Below are 17,584 nucleotides of genomic sequence, written 5' to 3'. Positions count from 1 at the left end.
TCCTGCCGCATCAGGGATGTCTCTCTTTTATCAGCGCTGTCAGTCGTATTTCACACTTCATACAAACGAACACAAGTCGTGTGTTGACTTGGAGGACAAATGGAAAGTTTGTTTTTTGGAAAAACAAACTGGCCCAAAACCTGAAAATTGAAAATAATAATAATGATAATAATAACAATAATAATAATAATAATAATAATAATAATAATAATAATAATTGCCTGTAGGGGCTCCCCTTTGAGGATGAAATAAAGCAAACTTTTTTAAATGTCTGCTGCTGCTGCTACAAGAAGCATGAATCCATCTTAAAAGGCACCCAAATGGCACAGCTATCTACCATTTGTACGACTTAAATGTAGCTCACATGGGGAAAAATAGAAAAATAAACATTGAATCTGTAAAAGCCACACTAACTTGGACACATTTAAAGGGACTATATGGAGTATAAAAATGTTAAAGTTAAGTATTTTCCCCCTACATGTTTCAACAATGTCTTAATGTGTAGAATGAGCCCAGACCTGTTCACCACAACTACCTCTAAAATCCTGCACTGTCACTCAAAAAGGTGTTACTTCGGGTCCGAAGTTAAAGTTAAAGCTTAAAGGTATAGCGGAGGATGTTCTATTTCCGGGTGGATCATCAAGACGATTGGTCCTCCTAATTGTCAATCATTCTGGTGATATGCCTACGTAAGGCCGTCGTGCGTGCTCATCCCTTGGTAATTTCTGCGCATGCGCACTTTCAAGCCTATGTGAGTTACGCTGTTAGCCGTTCATTGCTGCTTGCAGAACGCACCGAGTCGTTTGAAAATGGCAGAGGGTCGCAAGAGAAAAAGTGTCTTCGAAGTGTATGAGAAGAAGAGAAAGGCTTCAGAAAAGAGAAACAAGAGTTTTTGGGAGATTCTTCCTCCTCGGAGGCAGGTAGAGCATTGCGCATGCGCATTTTTTGGTGTGGAGAGGGCGGTTCTTTCCTAAAATTCGGGAAAATCCTCCTGTATACCTTTAATATAGAAGGTGCAGTTACATGTATGACCTGAGGTGGCAGTAGTGAGTATAAAATGGCTAACTTGCATCTAGCCCCTTTAATTTGAAAAAAAAAATGGTCACTATAAATGAAGCAGATACGGAAACAACAAATGGACACAACTGGACACTTTATTTGGAAGAAAGGGCTGGAATTGGTGTTTCTCAACTCTTCCAAAATCAAAACAGGACAGAGTTGGAATGATGCTACTGGTAAAGAACAGAGTCAACTGTGATTACATGACATTACTGACATACATATGACAAAAAATATATTGCTTTTGATTTTAAGTACGAGTAGAGCCAGGTTTAAAAGTATGGTTTTATTTAGTTGACATAAGTTATAAAGTTGTGCTCAGACGTGATCTATATCTATTCCAATTGAAATTCCGCCTTGTTTTTTAGGGTTCAAATAAATTCAATAAATCAGGCTAGAAAAAAATTCAAAATATTGTTAAGTAAGAGGCTGGAAGTTTTGTGTCAACGGGTGCTACTACAATGAAAATGTAGGGGAAAAAACGCATTTTGAGAGAATTGCCCATACAGCACATAACTGCAGGGTGTAAGATGCTGGCAGGGAAAGCTTACACGGAGCACCATAACCATAAGTAGCTGGCATAGTGTACAGGAACATCTGTGCAGAGTATGGGCTGGAAACCCCAAGGTCAAAGTGGGAAACACCTCCAAAGGTGGTAGAGAGTGACCGAGCCAAGATCCTGTGGGACCTCCAGATACAGACGGACAGAATGGTAATGAACCAAGCGGGCATTGTGGTGGTGGACAAAGAGGAGAGGAAAGTCGTGGTCGACATAGCAATACCAAGCGACTTCAACATCAGGAAAAAGGAACACGAGAAACCAGAGAAATACTAGAGAAATACCAGGGGCTCAGAAAAGAGCTGGAGAAGCCCTGGAGGGTGAAGGCATCAGTGGTGCCTGTGGTCGTTGGGGCACTCGGGGCAGTGACCCCCAGACTGGAGGAGTGGCTCCAGCAGATCCCAGGAAATACATCAGACATCTCGGTACAGAAAAGTGCAGTTCTAGGAAAAGCAAAGATATACTGCGCAGCACCCTCAAGCTCGCAATTTTGTAAACCTGACTTGTACAAAGTAGACTATACAAGTAGAGAGGGGAATAAACCAATAATAATGATGATAATCAAGAAATGAAACAATAGTGATATCAGGAGAACAGATCGTTTTGGACTGGCAGAGCGTACAATGGAGTGGAAGCACTTCCCAACATTCCCAATTTTATCCACGGCCACCATCTCGAACACTTTTGCGCAGCAGGAGGCTTTGTATCGGTATTGAGCCGGATCACTGTCGATGACTTTTGTGAGGGTCCCATTGCCCTGATTCAGTCTCACGCTCTCGATGCCAGTGCCGTTTCCATCCGTGATGTTTGCAGAAACTTCCCACACATAATCCTTGCACTGAGACACATGAGAGCAAGCATCTACTATGTTGATAATCTTACACACTGGCGGGAAAAAATCTGTAATCTGAACAATGAGAAAAAGTATGCTTTAGTTAGTGTTGTTTTCTTTTGTACTTGATGCAAAAAAGAAGTATTTATTTGGTTAGAACGACCTATGTATGTCTAAATATTAAAGTAAGTTAATGCCTTTGTTCTTTGCTTAAGTATAGTCTACACTGCAACTGTTTATATACTCTTTTAAATTGTTCATTTTTGTGTGTTTCAGTTACCTTTTCAAGAACAGATAATCTAAGAACAACATAATTGAAGTCAGCGCCGCGAGATGCCTTCAGTGTCAAAGTAACATCTGTGCCAGAGAGTGTTTCAGGAGGGGGCGTTATGGTCAGTGTGCCATTGCTGTACTCTCCTGGTTTCAAGGTGAGACTGGAATGATGAAAAAACACATTAATCGCACCAAGTTTATAAATGTTTCATATGCTTCAAAACCTAGCTCTTTCCCTGACCTCTTTGGGTAGTCCATTTTGAAATCTCTGTCGTTTTGAGCATTGATGGTGAAATCACCGCCAGCACCATTTGTCAAGACACTAAAGGGCAATGTGAATGGTTTACCTGGCTCCAAACTGCTGGATACAGTGGCCTGGAAAAATAAACAAACAATGGAAAAAAATGCAATTATTGTGCAGTATAGGACTTCCATTCTATACACTCCAATATGCTCCTATAACATTTATACTGCTGGCTTCAGCTTTTTCTTGGACACGCCCCTCTCCAATATTGGATACGCCACCCTTCCTAATGGTCCAATAATATCCGTTTCACCCCCCCTCTGTGTACTTCAGACTATAGACTCTGCCATAGGTACTGCAGCCCCTGTACCTCACCAGCCATGGTACTCACAAGGCTGTGGCTACCCACGAAGCCAACCTACCTATAATCTACTCATTGCAGCTAATATGTAACCAGTTAGCATTCGTGCCTCACAGCTAGAAGGTCCCAGGTTCGATTCCCACCTGGACGGGGCCTTTTTTTCTGTGGAGTTAGCATGTTTTCCCCATGTCTGCGTAGGTTTCCTCCGTGTACTCCTGTTTCCCCTACCACAAAAAATATGTACAATAGGTTCCCCTCTGCGGCCACGACTCCCCTGTAGAAAAGATTCTTAATCTCAGTGGGACTTTTCTGGTTAATTAAAGGTCAAATAAAAATATTTGGGTGATTGTGTCTCTCCCCTTCCAAACCAAATTATGTTCCCACTTATGTATTGAGTCCTTTTCCTTTTTCCATAGTGATTATGAACCTCTTACACTACAACACAGAGTTAAAGAGTAATTATACAGGCTTAAATGGTGCCCACAAGTTCCCTACCATTGATCCAGGCGCATTGAGTTGCCTTGTGTACGAAATGCACGGTATAAATTTAGACAGCGTTTTATGACACAACACACCTGCAGTGTGACCTATAACCTTAATACTGATATGGGAAGGAAATGTAATATCGGTAATATATAAATTGTGCAATATGGTTGGAGAGCAGGATAGTGGACCAAGATTAAGGTCCATCTGTACATTTTGTTTTGGACTTTTGTAGGGCTGAGCAAAATGTAATCAAATCTTAGTTATCGGCTTTTTCATAGTTTGGTCCACCACCAGCCAACTGTGTATCATCATCATCATCATCATCATCATCATCATCCATCATCATCATCCATCATCCATCATCCATCATCCATCATCCATCATCCATCATCCATCATCCATCATCCATCATCCATCATCATCAGTCCACTAGCTTACTGTATATGAATATGGTTCCTGCTGTTCCCCATCAGTGAGTGACATTATCACTGTGTTCACTGTGATTGTTTCTCCTTTTTCAGTAAACCAACCTGGATGTTGACTTTAGAGACGGACATCTGAGTGGTAGACTGTCGTTGGAAGTCTGTGTTTGAAACTGTGTCAGTTCCTTTCAGAAGAATCACAAACTCTTCGGGCACTGAGGAGACGGTGACCAGGATGCTTCCATCTCCCATGGAGGTTGTATTGGCGACAACAGAGGCAGAACTGGACACTGAAATCAGACTGACTTCCTTCACTTTGAGCGAGTCAGGACCTTCTCTACCCATCACAGGCAGCATGAGGGTGGCAGGCTGGCCTGAGTAGAGTAAGAGAGTAAGGTGGGTTTTTATTGTTGTACAGACATGAAAATGGCCAGAGATGATACACATAATGATTATACAGTGCAATGCAAAAACTGTATGGTGAAGGTAATGATATTTTCTAAGAGCTTAGATCATGATTTTAATTTTTAAATTTTTTATTTTTATTACGATTCTTGTAGGCAAGGCAAGGCTAGTTTATTTGTAAAAACACAGTAAAAAATGCAATAAAAAGTATTAAAAAGCCAATAAAATTACATAAAAAATACATAAAATATATATATGTATGTGCATTGTGCATATATTAAAATTCGAAAAATCTATTGCCTTAGGCAGCAGTAAAAAGGTGATCTTTCAGCCTGGACTTAAACATAGTCAGAGTTGAAACCTGTCTCACGGCCTCACTGAGGCTGTTCCACACTGTTGCTGTGTGAAACTGAAACGCAGCCTCACTGTGTTTGGTGGTGACTCTGGGAACCACCGGGAGGCCCCTCCCTGAGGATGTCAGGGCCTGAGGTGGTTTATATGGCTGTAACATGTCAGAGATGTAATTTGGTGCCCGACCATGAAGGGACATTACACAAGCAGAGCTGTTTTAAATTCTATTCTCTGAGCGACAGGAAGCCAGTGTAGAGACCGGAGCACTGGACTAATATGGTCATATTTCCTTGTTCTTGGACTCGAGCCGTAGCATTTTGAAGAGAGAGGCCAGGTAATAGGCCGCTGATGTAATGGACTTAATATAACTGTTCAAATTAAGATCTGAGTCCATGATTACCCTTAGATTTCTAACTTGACTATTCTGTCCCAGTGAAAGCGTTTCTCTGTGTTTTTGTGGGCCAAAGACAATTATCTCAGTTTTATCTGTATTTAACACTTGGTAGCTTATCTATCTCCTCTGAAACATTCAATGAATATCAATTTGATTCCATGTCATCATTGTTCTACCCACACACAAAAAGCTGTCCTAACAATGCCTCCACAAAGAAGCTGATCCTGCCTTAAGTGTGATTGTAAAGAATAGTGGCCTGACATGAATAAATACTCAGACTTCATGACAAAATAAACTCCTTTCTTAGTACTTAATGATACGTCTCAAATAGTGTGTTTATTTTTATTTCTATTTTTTTTTAATTCCCTGGTATTACCTGCTTGTGGACGTCCTGTAAATAAAGCATATCCTGGGTGAGGACCTCCAAATTCCTCCACAAAGTCATAGATGAAGGCAATGGTGCTCTGGCCTGGCAACACATATACATTTATTAATACAGAATAATACAATGCATTCTTAGCATATGTTACAGATAACATTAAGACAATTTAATAGCACTGAAATGCCTGTTAGAAAGTGGCCCAAGGCAACAATTGTTTTATTTATTGAGTGTTTTGATAAACTTCATTGGCATCATGTATATCTATGCTTTCAATCAGTGGCCTACGCACTTGGTCGACAAAACTCAATGACACAATTTTATTTTATTTTATTTCACATGTGCAGATGGTGTTTGTCAGATTGATCACCATTTGATTTCATACTTCTGTCAACACAACTTAAGTTTTGTTTTTTTCATATTCTGTTTATTCAGGAATACACATAACTCTCCAGTTCATTACATATACTAACCAGAGAGGCATAACAGCACCATAACACCTTTGCTCTGGCTGACCCCGTCAGACCTCGGAAGCTAAGCAGGGAAGGGCCTGGTTGGTACTTGGATGGGAGACCGTTTGGGAACACCAGGAAGCCTGGGTGAATGTAGTGTGGAGGGGCGGATTGGTGGTGGTTGGAAGGGCTGTCGCTTACGTGAGCCTACCCCAGGGCAGCTATATAAAACTAATTCATTATTTGTAGCAGCAGCAGCAGTAGACATTAGGGCCACTATGAAAAGAGGGCTGCTAATACGCTAAAAGTTATTTTAGTGTGTCCTCAAAATTACATAGGTATATACTATTTAATGAAATAATGTATGTTTCAGGATTTGTATTTACCTGTCACTTTGACTGTATAAGGGATGTTGGAGGTGATTCTGATCTGCCAGGTTCCAGACGCTCTGTCAGCATTTAGAGTCGTGCGCCATAGGTTGCCCACTGTACTGATGGCGGCCAGAGCACCGTTGGTCTGACGGCTGCTCTGGGTTATATCTGAAATAAAAGAAAATTCTTTATTTCCATTTTCCTATCTTCCATTTACAAAATGTGTCCTGGTGTGTTACCATTAGGATTTGTCAGTGTAAAAGTAAGAGCTGATCCAGTTTTGTAGATGGTGATGTTTTTCAGGGAAGCGTCCACATCGAATGAGAAGGAGTCTGGCTTTCCGGGGTTCCTCGCTTGTTGAAGAACCGTCACCTAAAGAAGATGGATGGGTAATGGATTCAATATCTCACAAGTTTGTGATTGTGTGGGATCTGAGTCATTCAGGATTTTTAACATTAATCAAATAATCATCATCACCACAATAAAATTGGTTGGATTTTGTTACCTGCAAAAGGCCAGTCAGCATTATTTTTTGCTTAGGAATAGTAATGTGCCTTACAGCATTAATATTCATTTTATTTTGTATTCTATATGGAAGCTATAGTCGTAACAATCAGTGATTATCACAGCATAACAAAGGACTTCTTCTGACGATTGTGCAGGTGGGGGAGGGGTGTGCAAATGAGAAAAACACTAGCTGCCACAAATATTCTTCCTCATGCTTCCTCCCTGAATGGGGTGGCACCTGGGGTGACCCAGCAGATATCTGGCCACCCCCTTGAAATGTCACTGCTCTGAATGGAGCTGACTGGCTGACCTCCATCTCTCATACATTATATCTATGCTTTTACACCACAGGGCAGTCTTACCAGAGCTGAGGTGGAGGTGTCCAGGATTATGGCAGTGGCCTGTGGGAGTTGGTCCTTGGTGACTTGGATGGCCTGTCCTCCTGAAGCCAGAGCAAGGTCTTTGTAGTCATTAAAGAACCCTCCGCCGGTTGAGCGACGTCGCCTACTGCTGCTGCTCGTCATGAAGAAGTTCACCTGTGGAGGTGAATGTATAATATCATAGTCGATCTGGCCCATTGAGTCTCACCACAGGGCCTCAAATAGGCAATATGCAAACACTGAGATGTTGCATGTTCCCTAAGCCTAAGATATTCCAAACATTTATGCAATTGGTTAATATATAATAAACAAAACAAACAATCATTTACCGTAGATTTAGTTGTTCTGATGAGAGCAGCAAGTGTGTCTTTGAGATCAGCGTCCTTGGCTGGAGCATCAGTGAAAACGTAGATGTTTGAGTAGGCAGGAGCAGTCGTCAAAGCCAGCTACATAGTTCAAAAGTTCAAAGTTCACTTTAATGTCATTGAAAAGAACATGTACATTTAAACCATTGGTGCAAACAACAATACAATTACACTCTATGTATATGGCAATATCTATATGCACAAAACAAGAGCAATGTTATTGGGGTTAGAGTTCAATGTCTTGTGGGGGATTGAGAAGCAGAGTTTGTGAATGCAGGGGCAGCAGACACTCCACATTCTTCACCAGTTTCATTTATTCACTTTCACTTTTGACAAAAATGAATAATGTGTATATTTAAATACCTGAATGGCAGAGAAACTCATCTCCCGGATGTCACCTCCTCCTCCAGATGTAAGTTTTGAAATCTCCTTTTTCATAACATCAGGGTCTGCTGTCTTGGTCACAGGTCCAAACTCTACATGTCAGCAAAAGATTTTTGTAAAAAGGTAAATGTTTATCACACCAAAACCATAAAAACGTATAAAAGTTCATACTGGGATCATTGAAAGGCACCAAAATGTACTCAGATGGTTCATCCTGTGTTCCCCTTTTACGGGCGATGATTTCAGAGGCCACTTTTAGCGTTTCATTGATTTCACCCGACATGCTGCTTGTTGTGTCGATGACAAAACATAAAACGGAGGAGCGAGCAATGCCCATCATTCTGCAAAAACAACGAAAACATCACAACGATGCAATTTAAGACAGTATAATGAAAGACAAAATGCAGTGCAAGGATATGGATGGTAGAATATGAACATAATAACATGTCTGTGGCTCTCGGGTATCCTTTCTTATTCCAAGGTAAAAAAGATTTTAAAAGTACTTATCTGGACAATGGGTTAATAATAATAATAATAATAATAATAATAATAATAATAATAATAATAATAATAATAATAATAATAATAATACATAAAATATGCATGGCACAGCTAAAACACTATGTGCTGTTTCAATTGACCATCATTTTCAGCTTGTTCATTGACAGGTCTGCCAGCCAATCATGTGACAGTACAGCACTTTCCCAGTTCTAACTTGGGAAAAAGTTATATGTGAAATGGCACTGAAATGAAGGTTTATTTATTTATCTTCATTCCTGAACCATATTTATAAAGGCGATATTTGACTGTCTTCAGCATAAACAAATAATTCTGAAATGGAGGTTGATAAATAAAGGATATAAAATGTGATAATATTTTAGTTGTATTACTGAGCCCTATTAGTCAGTATAAATGCTGTAAATGAGGATGACCTGAGGAAGTCGTCGTCCCCTGCAGCCAGGCGGATGTCCTCCAGCAGCTCTAGTGAGGCTGCAGTCGCCACCTTCACCGCAGCGTCATAGTAAAACTCGTTGTCTTTGTGCCGCACGTCTTTGTTAATGCCCCCACGGGGACGGATGCGACTGGTCTCGTCAGACACGCCTCCGTGGCTACACTTACCTGTGATCACAGGTGGGACATGTTACAGCTATGACAGTTTCTGTTCTTTCTAATCGTTCTTACTTTAATTTATTACCAGTGTAATACTTACAATCTCCTACTTTTGTTGCCACAGTAACTATACTATATACATGTATAAGATTTATACGGTATGTTATGTTTTTTTCAGTATTACCACTGGGCTTTTTGCTAGAGAAAATTCCCATGTATCCAGATGTCAGCTTCTGTTTTTCCAGGACGGTGGGAAGGATGGGATCGGGACAAGTTCCACTGGCACAGTCGCTGCAGGTACGAGTGTTTACATCTACAACACATATTAAAGCTCTATCAGGGCTTAACAAAGTGAAATATTCAAGTTCATACAAATTCAATGTCCATATAACTTTAGCCAGACAATAAAAATCATCTGCTGTATTTAGATGGAAAACTTTCCTTTGATGTTTTACAACTTAATATCCAAATAACCATACTACAAGAACAACTTGTTTTTCTACATTCTTTCTGAAAAATGCCATACATTTTATGACTATATGGTCAGGTTTATCCTGAAATTCACAGATTCATATGATATTTCTATGGCAAACTAGAGTGAACTATAAAACACACCTGCAATGTTTTCAATTGGAAGATCTGCACGAATGAGACTGGGATATGGGTCTGTGTTACCCAGCTCCACCCAATTACTGTGGCTGTAGAAATCCTGAAAGTTCACAGAAATGCACACAGTTAAAGACAAGATAGTAAATAATCTCATAAACTCATTAATATAAATTTATTCAAACTATGAACACAGTTTTGTCTGTATACAATGTTAAGTGAGTACTTTATTTGTTAATGTTCTATAAAGCCATACTTGGATAACACCCAATAAATAAACTAAAATACAAGCATTTATTTCATTAGAAGTGTTTTTCATTGATGTTCATTTAATAATAATAAAAACATGCATCTTTACTGTGTACTGTGCACTTATTTTTATCACCTTTGACTACAGGTGGTGGTACAATAGGATTTCATCCATAATTTCTTCTCTTTTTTTTTTTTTACATTTATGCCTCTTTTACCTGTAGGGTGTGGAGGATTTTGCCCAGAGTCTCTCTGGCTGCCTTGAAGTTCTCATTGCGAATGTTCGCTTTTATTGCTGCCATTCCGTCGGTGATCAGGCTCCTCCCCTCAAAGAACGCCTCAGAGTTGAAGTGATGGGGAGCACTGATAAGGTACAACCATAGATATAATAATTAGAGATTGATGACTATCCATTCATAGTAAAGGTCCCAAGACCTCTGTGAAACTTATATGGCCACTCAATCTCCTCCTCCGCAGCCGTTTCTTAAAAGGACAAGAAGGCGGGAAGCCCGGAGCTTGCGGGGTGGGCGGAGCCTCCAGAGGCTTATTGACAGGCTCTGGAGCCAGTCAATGCACTGAAAAGGCTCAAAATCATTCGGGCTGATATACAAAAGCCAACGTGGTTAAAAAAAAAAAAAAAAAAAACCTTGTCCCAGCTTTGTCACAAGGGTTTTAGCAAATTTTAGAAAAAGAAAACTCTTTGTAGCCAGGCTTTTAAACCGTTCTTGGAGTCGCCCGTGGCCGCAAGGGGGTGGTATTACAGCAATGTCAGCTCCCCACCATGAGGACGTAGAGAAGCCAGTTCCTCACCCATTGGGTCCAACACATTATTATTTGTTTGTTTTTTTGTTTTGTTTTTTTAACATCAGTCCTATATTTCACTTTGTAACTTCCTCTCTTGCTGCCTTCTGGACTGATGACATTGAATACAGGCTGAGGCTGTATCAATAGATCTAACATTTTGTTGAGACCTGTATGTTGTCAGAGCCAATTTATTTCTAGCTGGAGTGAAAGGTTTGAGAAGCAATGACACAAATGACCATTGAAACACATCAACATATTCTGTTGTCTGTGTGTAATAAAAATAAGAATGTTAAAGAGGTATTGGATAATTGCTACAACCTGGCTCAGCTGGGATTGGGGGCTCGTCCGGGATCCTAACCTCCCCCTTTAACATTTAATTTGAGACACATTTACAGTAGTTATCTAATATTTTCCCACCTATTGACGAAGTCTCGGTCGACTAGTCCATTCTGGAGATAGATTTCCTGGAGAGCGGAGTGAAACTTGGCCCCTGAGACGTCACCTGTGGCTGTGGGTCCAAGACAGGCCTGGACTATCTGTTCAGGAGAATTGCCCTGCAAGACAGAGGTAAATAAAAGTTCTCTCTTTTTTTTAATATAAATTTGAAGATAGGTGAAGTTATTATTTGATGCTGAGTGATTGATTACTTCTGCTGAAACATGAATCTCCCTCGGGATCAATAAAGTATGTATCTATCTATCTATCTATCTATCTATCTATCTATCTATCTATCTATCTATCTATCTATCTATCGTGAAAATTCTCCATTAATAACAAAATGTCTATCTTTTATCAAGAGCAGACAGTACGTAGAGGTTTTAAAGGCTCACCGTGGGTTTGAACTCGTAATCGTTGTTTTCTGTCACGGCTTCGCACGTTCCCTTCACTTTCTGCAGCAGGGCGTTCCTAGTGATGGTGACATGAGTATCGCTCCCACCGCCGATAGGGACAAAGGCCAGGGCTGGTCCCGACAAAACCATAGCAAATACGGCCAAACCCAGCAAAGAAGCCATCATAAATCTGAAAAGAGAGAGATAGGCAGGGTTGGAGTCAGATAAAATGAACCTTACGAGATACCAGCAAAAGAGACCTATGGTCTAGTATGTAAAATACACATACAGTATATGATGACTTTTAGATATGCTTTGAAGTATGCGGGCAGTCCCTAACAGCACCATCTTTTGTATTTCTTATGCACTGAATCTTCTAGGGAGCTTATCCTGACAGATCCTTGACAGAGTTTTGGTGTTCCACATGCGCTTGATTTTAATCTCCAGATTTCGTTACATAGTGGCATAGTGCCCAATGGAGGTAAGTTCCAACCTCGCCGTGTGTCTGTGTAGGCTCTCAGTCATACAGGAAAAACACAACCTCTGTGTTTTTCCAGACACTCTTTTTGAGACAAAATTTTGCAGCCAGAAACTATATGACTGACGGTTTCTAATATGTGCTGCTGACCTGCTGCATGCCCATCACGTTGTTCCTCTTCTTATTATTTATTCTTATTATTCAATTTGTCTTCTTCTTATATATATATATTCTTATATCTATATATCTCTATCTCTATATCTATATATTAAAATATTGTCTTAATAGTAGGTTGAGAGTGTGAATGATGAATAATAATAGCTCAAATTAAAAGATTTTTAAAACACTCTGCCATTTTAATCCAGCAGAGGGTGACATTTGCACTGGTTCCCCAGACAAACATAACTTGATGAGGCGGGATTATGCTTTTGAGGGCCTGTAATCCAGAAGCACTTAAAGGAATAGGCCACCGTTTTTATATACTAAGATATGTTCTTACCTCACTTTAGTCGAGTTAATATATCCCCGTCTGGTCATTGTCCGCGCGCTCTGTCACGCAAACGGAGCACATACGCAGCCTCTCCCATATGTGACATAGCTCCGAAAAAGCTCACAATAGAAGCTACCAAGCTCTTCCACGTGTTCCCTATTTAAATAAAGTTACGTGAAGTGTTTTCATGCGAAGTATATTTACACAGAAATGTAACGTGTCGATTTTATAAGCAAATAAAAAGGGGGACTATATTGTGAGGCGTAATGATACGAGGAGTAAAACGTCCGCGCAGTAACTCCTAAAGGTTATTGACGGAAGTGAGCGGGGGGGAAGTCTTTAGGAGTTACTACGCGGACGCTGTGCTCCTCGTATCATTACGCCTCACAATATAGTCCCCCTTTTTATTTGCTTATAAAATCGACACGTTACATTTCTGTGTAAATATACTTCGCATGAAAACACTTCACGTAACTTTATTTAAATAGGGAACACGTGGAAGAGCTTGGTAGCTTCTATCGTGAGCTTTTTCGGAGCTATGTCACATATGGGAGAGGCTGCGTATGTGCTCCGTTTGCGTGACAGAGCGCGCGGACAATGACCAGACGGGGATATATTAACTCGACTAAAGTGAGGTAAGAACATATCTTAGTATATAAAAACGGTGGCCTATTCCTTTAACATTGAGCTGTTTGGTCGTGAGCACCTTTCTGACTGATTGGATTTGATCATTTTTCATATCACTTTTTATTGACTGGTTCATGTCTGCCCCAAAAACTTAGTTTAATACAATAAAAGTGTCAGGTGTAAAGTAGGTCACATCCGTCATTCAGGATTTACCACAGGACAGAGGTAAAAATAATTTGTAGAGAATATGAGAATGTAAATAGCCAACAGATTCCCTCCTTCATCTTTCATTCATTTTTTTTCTAGACATATTCATCAAAACCTTTCCAGTGACCCATAAGATTATGAGTTTTGCCTTTAAAGGATGCAAGTTACAGAAAATACGCTGATTTTTAAAAGCACAGATTCCAGGGAGCGCAGTGGGGGAGTTCATCCTAAAGTTTGTCAAATAGCTACGAAAGCTATATCGCCATCTTTTCATCCAAGTATGAGGAACTACAGTATCAGCAGATGTTAAGCACTCAATCATATATTTCAAGTTGAAGTGTACAGTTTAATCAAATATAGGAGCCTGCGTATGTCACACACTGAAAGTCAACGCCACAACCGCTTAAAGAACAGGGAGCAAGAGAGAGATGTTAAGCGATAGGGCTCTGCTGTTTGTGCCGGTCAGGAGACAGAGGTTTGGACTTGCAAATGAAATGCCACGTGGATTGGTTTTATTGAAAATGTCAATTTAATGTTGTCTCTTTTTAAAATCAATACAATAGGTAAATAGTAAATAAATAATAAAGTTAATGCCACATGTGTCTACAGTGTATGACTAGTTATACTTTGACATTTGTCAGGTAGGAGGTAAATACATTATCCCATGGAATTAATCACTTTCTCAGGAGAACCAGATAAAATGTCATTGTGCCGAAATGCCTAAAAAACACATATTTATAATAATATCTCAATATTGTTATTAAAGGGTTTTGTGAACACACATTGTGTCATTACTCATAAGTTAAAATCAGTTACTTACCTTTTTGATTCAAAAATACATCATGAAGGGATTAAAAAAGTGATGCTCCTACTTCATCATCTGATTGTGAAAGAGTTTCTTTCAGCGCTGCAGATGTTTTGACTTACAGGACGGAAACGTTCTGAGTTTGAAGGTGCTGACACTGATTTTAGAGCTGATAGTGAAATGCCCTCATTTTAACTCCTTGACGCCTGAAATTATTTCTAATTATATATAACAAAAATAATAACAATTATCCATGTTTTTGATAAGTCGATGCTGAATTAATATTATTATTATTGCACATTGACTTCACTGCGCGGACGTCGAAGTGTTCCTAAGGTGTTTTTTATTACTCCTTACAATATAGTAACCCTTTCTATCCGCTTAGAAAATGTACATGTTTGATTTTGGGTGGCTATACTTGGATCGTGTAAACGTTCACGTAACCGTATAGGGAAAACGTGGAAGAGCTTGGTCACTTCTAACTTCACCCCCGTTTGGATTCATGAGGAGAGGAGAAGAGAGGAGGCTTGTACACACGTATCCTGATATCTCCACAAACAGACTTTTCTACAACCGTATACAAAACTATCTCTGTCCACACCAAAGATTGTTTACAGGACTACATGACGCAGCGTTCCATCTCCATGGGCTCATTTATTGGTCATGGATATGTGCAGCCTGGAGAAATAAATATCCAGATTTTCTGTCCGCACCTCTCCGTTTTTACAGCATTTACAAAAGTCTCTTCTTTGCAGAGCGTTTCCAAAAGTATTCCAAGTAATGATGTCATTCAGCTGGATGTGTGTGGCCAGAAGAGCCAAACGCAGACAAATATCTTGTAATGTAAATAATGTTTATAGAAGCATCAATGCACGTGTGGACAGGGCCTAAATGCTAACATGTTCATGACTGGGCGCACGCGTAAAGACCAGACAGGTACGCATCAACTCGTCTAAGCTCAGGTAATAACTTATCAGTATTTAAAAACGGTGGCCTGTCCCTTTAAAGACGTGTTGCTGTCTGCGTACGGCCAACCTCAGACAGAACAATTTAGACTATTAGAAGATATTGATCATTCATTATACTGTATGTGTTTTGCTATTGTGTAAATTCTGCCAAAAAAACGCTTTTTAATAAGAGTATATGAATTCATGCATGAATACATTCATTATGAATTTATGTGAGTTAAAATACTTATGAATTAACATGGTTAATTCAGGCAATGAACTCTTTAATGTTAATGATTTGTAGGGTATGAGGGTTTATTAATCAATTTATTTGTTTATTAATTAATTAATAAGTTGTAGATTAGCCTTAAAATTTAACGGGGCACCAGTTCGAAAAGCGAACAAAGTAAAAGTAAGAATAGGAGGCTAAACTACAGATTTATCTGAAGGAAATGAGGTCTTGGACGTACACATGGACCCTTATTCTGGAATAATAAACACAGACATTACCAAAGCAAACTGTGGTTTATGGAGGTTTAATGATCAAAATCAATTAACAGACGGCATTAAATATTAAAGTGCAAACAGAATAACCTAGAAGGCTAACAGGATGAATAATCAGATAAAATGTTCTAAAATTGTATCTGAAAGTCAGTAAGGTTTTCTGAGAAGTTATGTGAGTCTTATTGAGCCAGGTCGGTGAGATACGCTTACGACCGTGAGAATGGTTTCCACGCCAACTGTGGTCCTGCGTTCCAAAGTCCTGGTGTTCGACGGCCAGTGGTCGTGGTTTCTCGGGTGGCGATTCTCAAGCTGATGCAGGCGAGGCTGGGGTCTCTCTCTCCAGCTCCTCGGGGCCTTGGGGTTTGGATTGACCAGCTAGACTCAAATTGGTTTCGCTGAAAGCTCAGCGATCAAAAATGTTGTTGTCTTGTAGGAAAAATGCAAATGTTCTTAAAAGAAGTAACTGATAGTTACAAATTCACGTCAAATGACGGGCTCAAACTTAGAGTTCTTGTGGTCCATCTGAGACAAAGGAGAGGTCAGAGTTCAGCGGGGGATGTCATGCCATGTGCTCTCGTCCGTCTCTCTCTCTCCGGTCCAACTCAACTCAGAAGCGGTTTCAGAAAAAAAGAGACAAGGGAAGTTTCTGGCTATTTCTCCTTCCTTTATACCAAGGGGGCGGCCCCTTTTTCTCCGTGGATTCGACCAATCGATTCAGTCCGTAACTCGATATGACGATCCCAAGTGGGAATGTCTTTGGGAGAGAATTCAAGAAATACATTTCTATTGCGATAAACACATTAACAACTTCACAACTTTCCAAACAACATTTCGACAGTATGTTTGTACATTGCGTCTTTGTTGACCTGGGGAAGAATTCATCATTAGAACAGATTGGTTGAGTTCATTCTCACTGTCCATGAATTGAAGAATTGGCTTATTACTCAAATCGGATGTTTGAGATTCAGTCTTTAGTCCAATTCGAAGGTCAATAGAGAGTTCTCATTTCTGGCTGTGAGGGTTAGGATAGATCGTCACAGTCTTTTTCTCCTGAACTGTATTCGATCTTATCAGCCATTCACAAGACAGGAAGTGACGACATCCCAAAAGTCATAAAATGGCCTAGGAGTTTTGGAGTGGGGGTTGAGCTGCTCTCTGGAATGCGTTAACAATGGCGAAAGGCAATAGGCGAACCTTCACACGCTACAGATTCATTTATCATGAGCATGATGAATTCTTGTGCAGAAGAAACAAACGGCGGCAAGAACCATTTGTTTGAATGAATAATAATATAATGTAAAGCGTGAGTGTCCAGAAAAGCGCAATATACATCCAATACATTATTATTATTATTATTAATTATTTTTATTATGTTGGTTGAGCATACAAGCTGTAAGCCTAAATTCATGTTTAACAGTTAACAAGTTTGTTTTCTTTTAAATAAATGAAGAAAAAGTCTTGAATGTTGATTTCTCCCCTCCTGGAACCGCCACCTTAACGTGGTGGAGGGGTTTGAGCACCCGAATGATCCTGGGAGCTCTGTTGTCGGGGGCTTCGTGCCCCTGGTAGGGTCTCCCATGGCAACCAGGTCCTTGGTGACGGGTCAGACAAAGAGCGGTTCAGAAGCCCCTTATGAGAGATCAACAGGCCCTGTTAGAACCAAGAGGCTGTCCTTCTGTGGACCCACCACCTGCAGGAGGAGC

General features: G+C 40.0%; 1 protein-coding gene across 1 annotated transcript; it reads right to left on the bottom strand.

Annotated features, from left to right (window-relative positions):
- Positions 1–685: 685 nt before the first annotated feature.
- On the bottom strand, positions 686–12,006 carry LOC306960500 (von Willebrand factor A domain-containing protein 7-like; the record flags this gene model as incomplete). Its single annotated transcript, XM_079552930.1, has 18 exons — positions 686–747; positions 2,228–2,525; positions 2,731–2,884; positions 2,965–3,098; positions 4,345–4,610; positions 5,763–5,855; positions 6,604–6,756; positions 6,828–6,960; positions 7,458–7,631; positions 7,805–7,921; positions 8,204–8,316; positions 8,396–8,565; positions 9,157–9,343; positions 9,519–9,647; positions 9,950–10,043; positions 10,408–10,552; positions 11,411–11,547; positions 11,824–12,006. 18 exons carry the CDS (start codon positions 12,004–12,006, stop codon positions 686–688), a joined length of 2,742 nt encoding a protein of 913 aa, XP_079409056.1.
- Between the last annotated feature and the right edge of the window lie 5,578 nt (positions 12,007–17,584).

The sequence above is a fragment of the Gobius niger genome (genome assembly GCF_951799975.1).
Source record: "Gobius niger genome assembly, chromosome: 3".
Lineage (NCBI taxonomy): Eukaryota > Metazoa > Chordata > Actinopteri > Gobiiformes > Gobiidae > Gobius > Gobius niger.
Note: the sequence above shows the minus strand (reverse complement) of the source record. Positions and strands in the feature narration are given on the sequence as shown.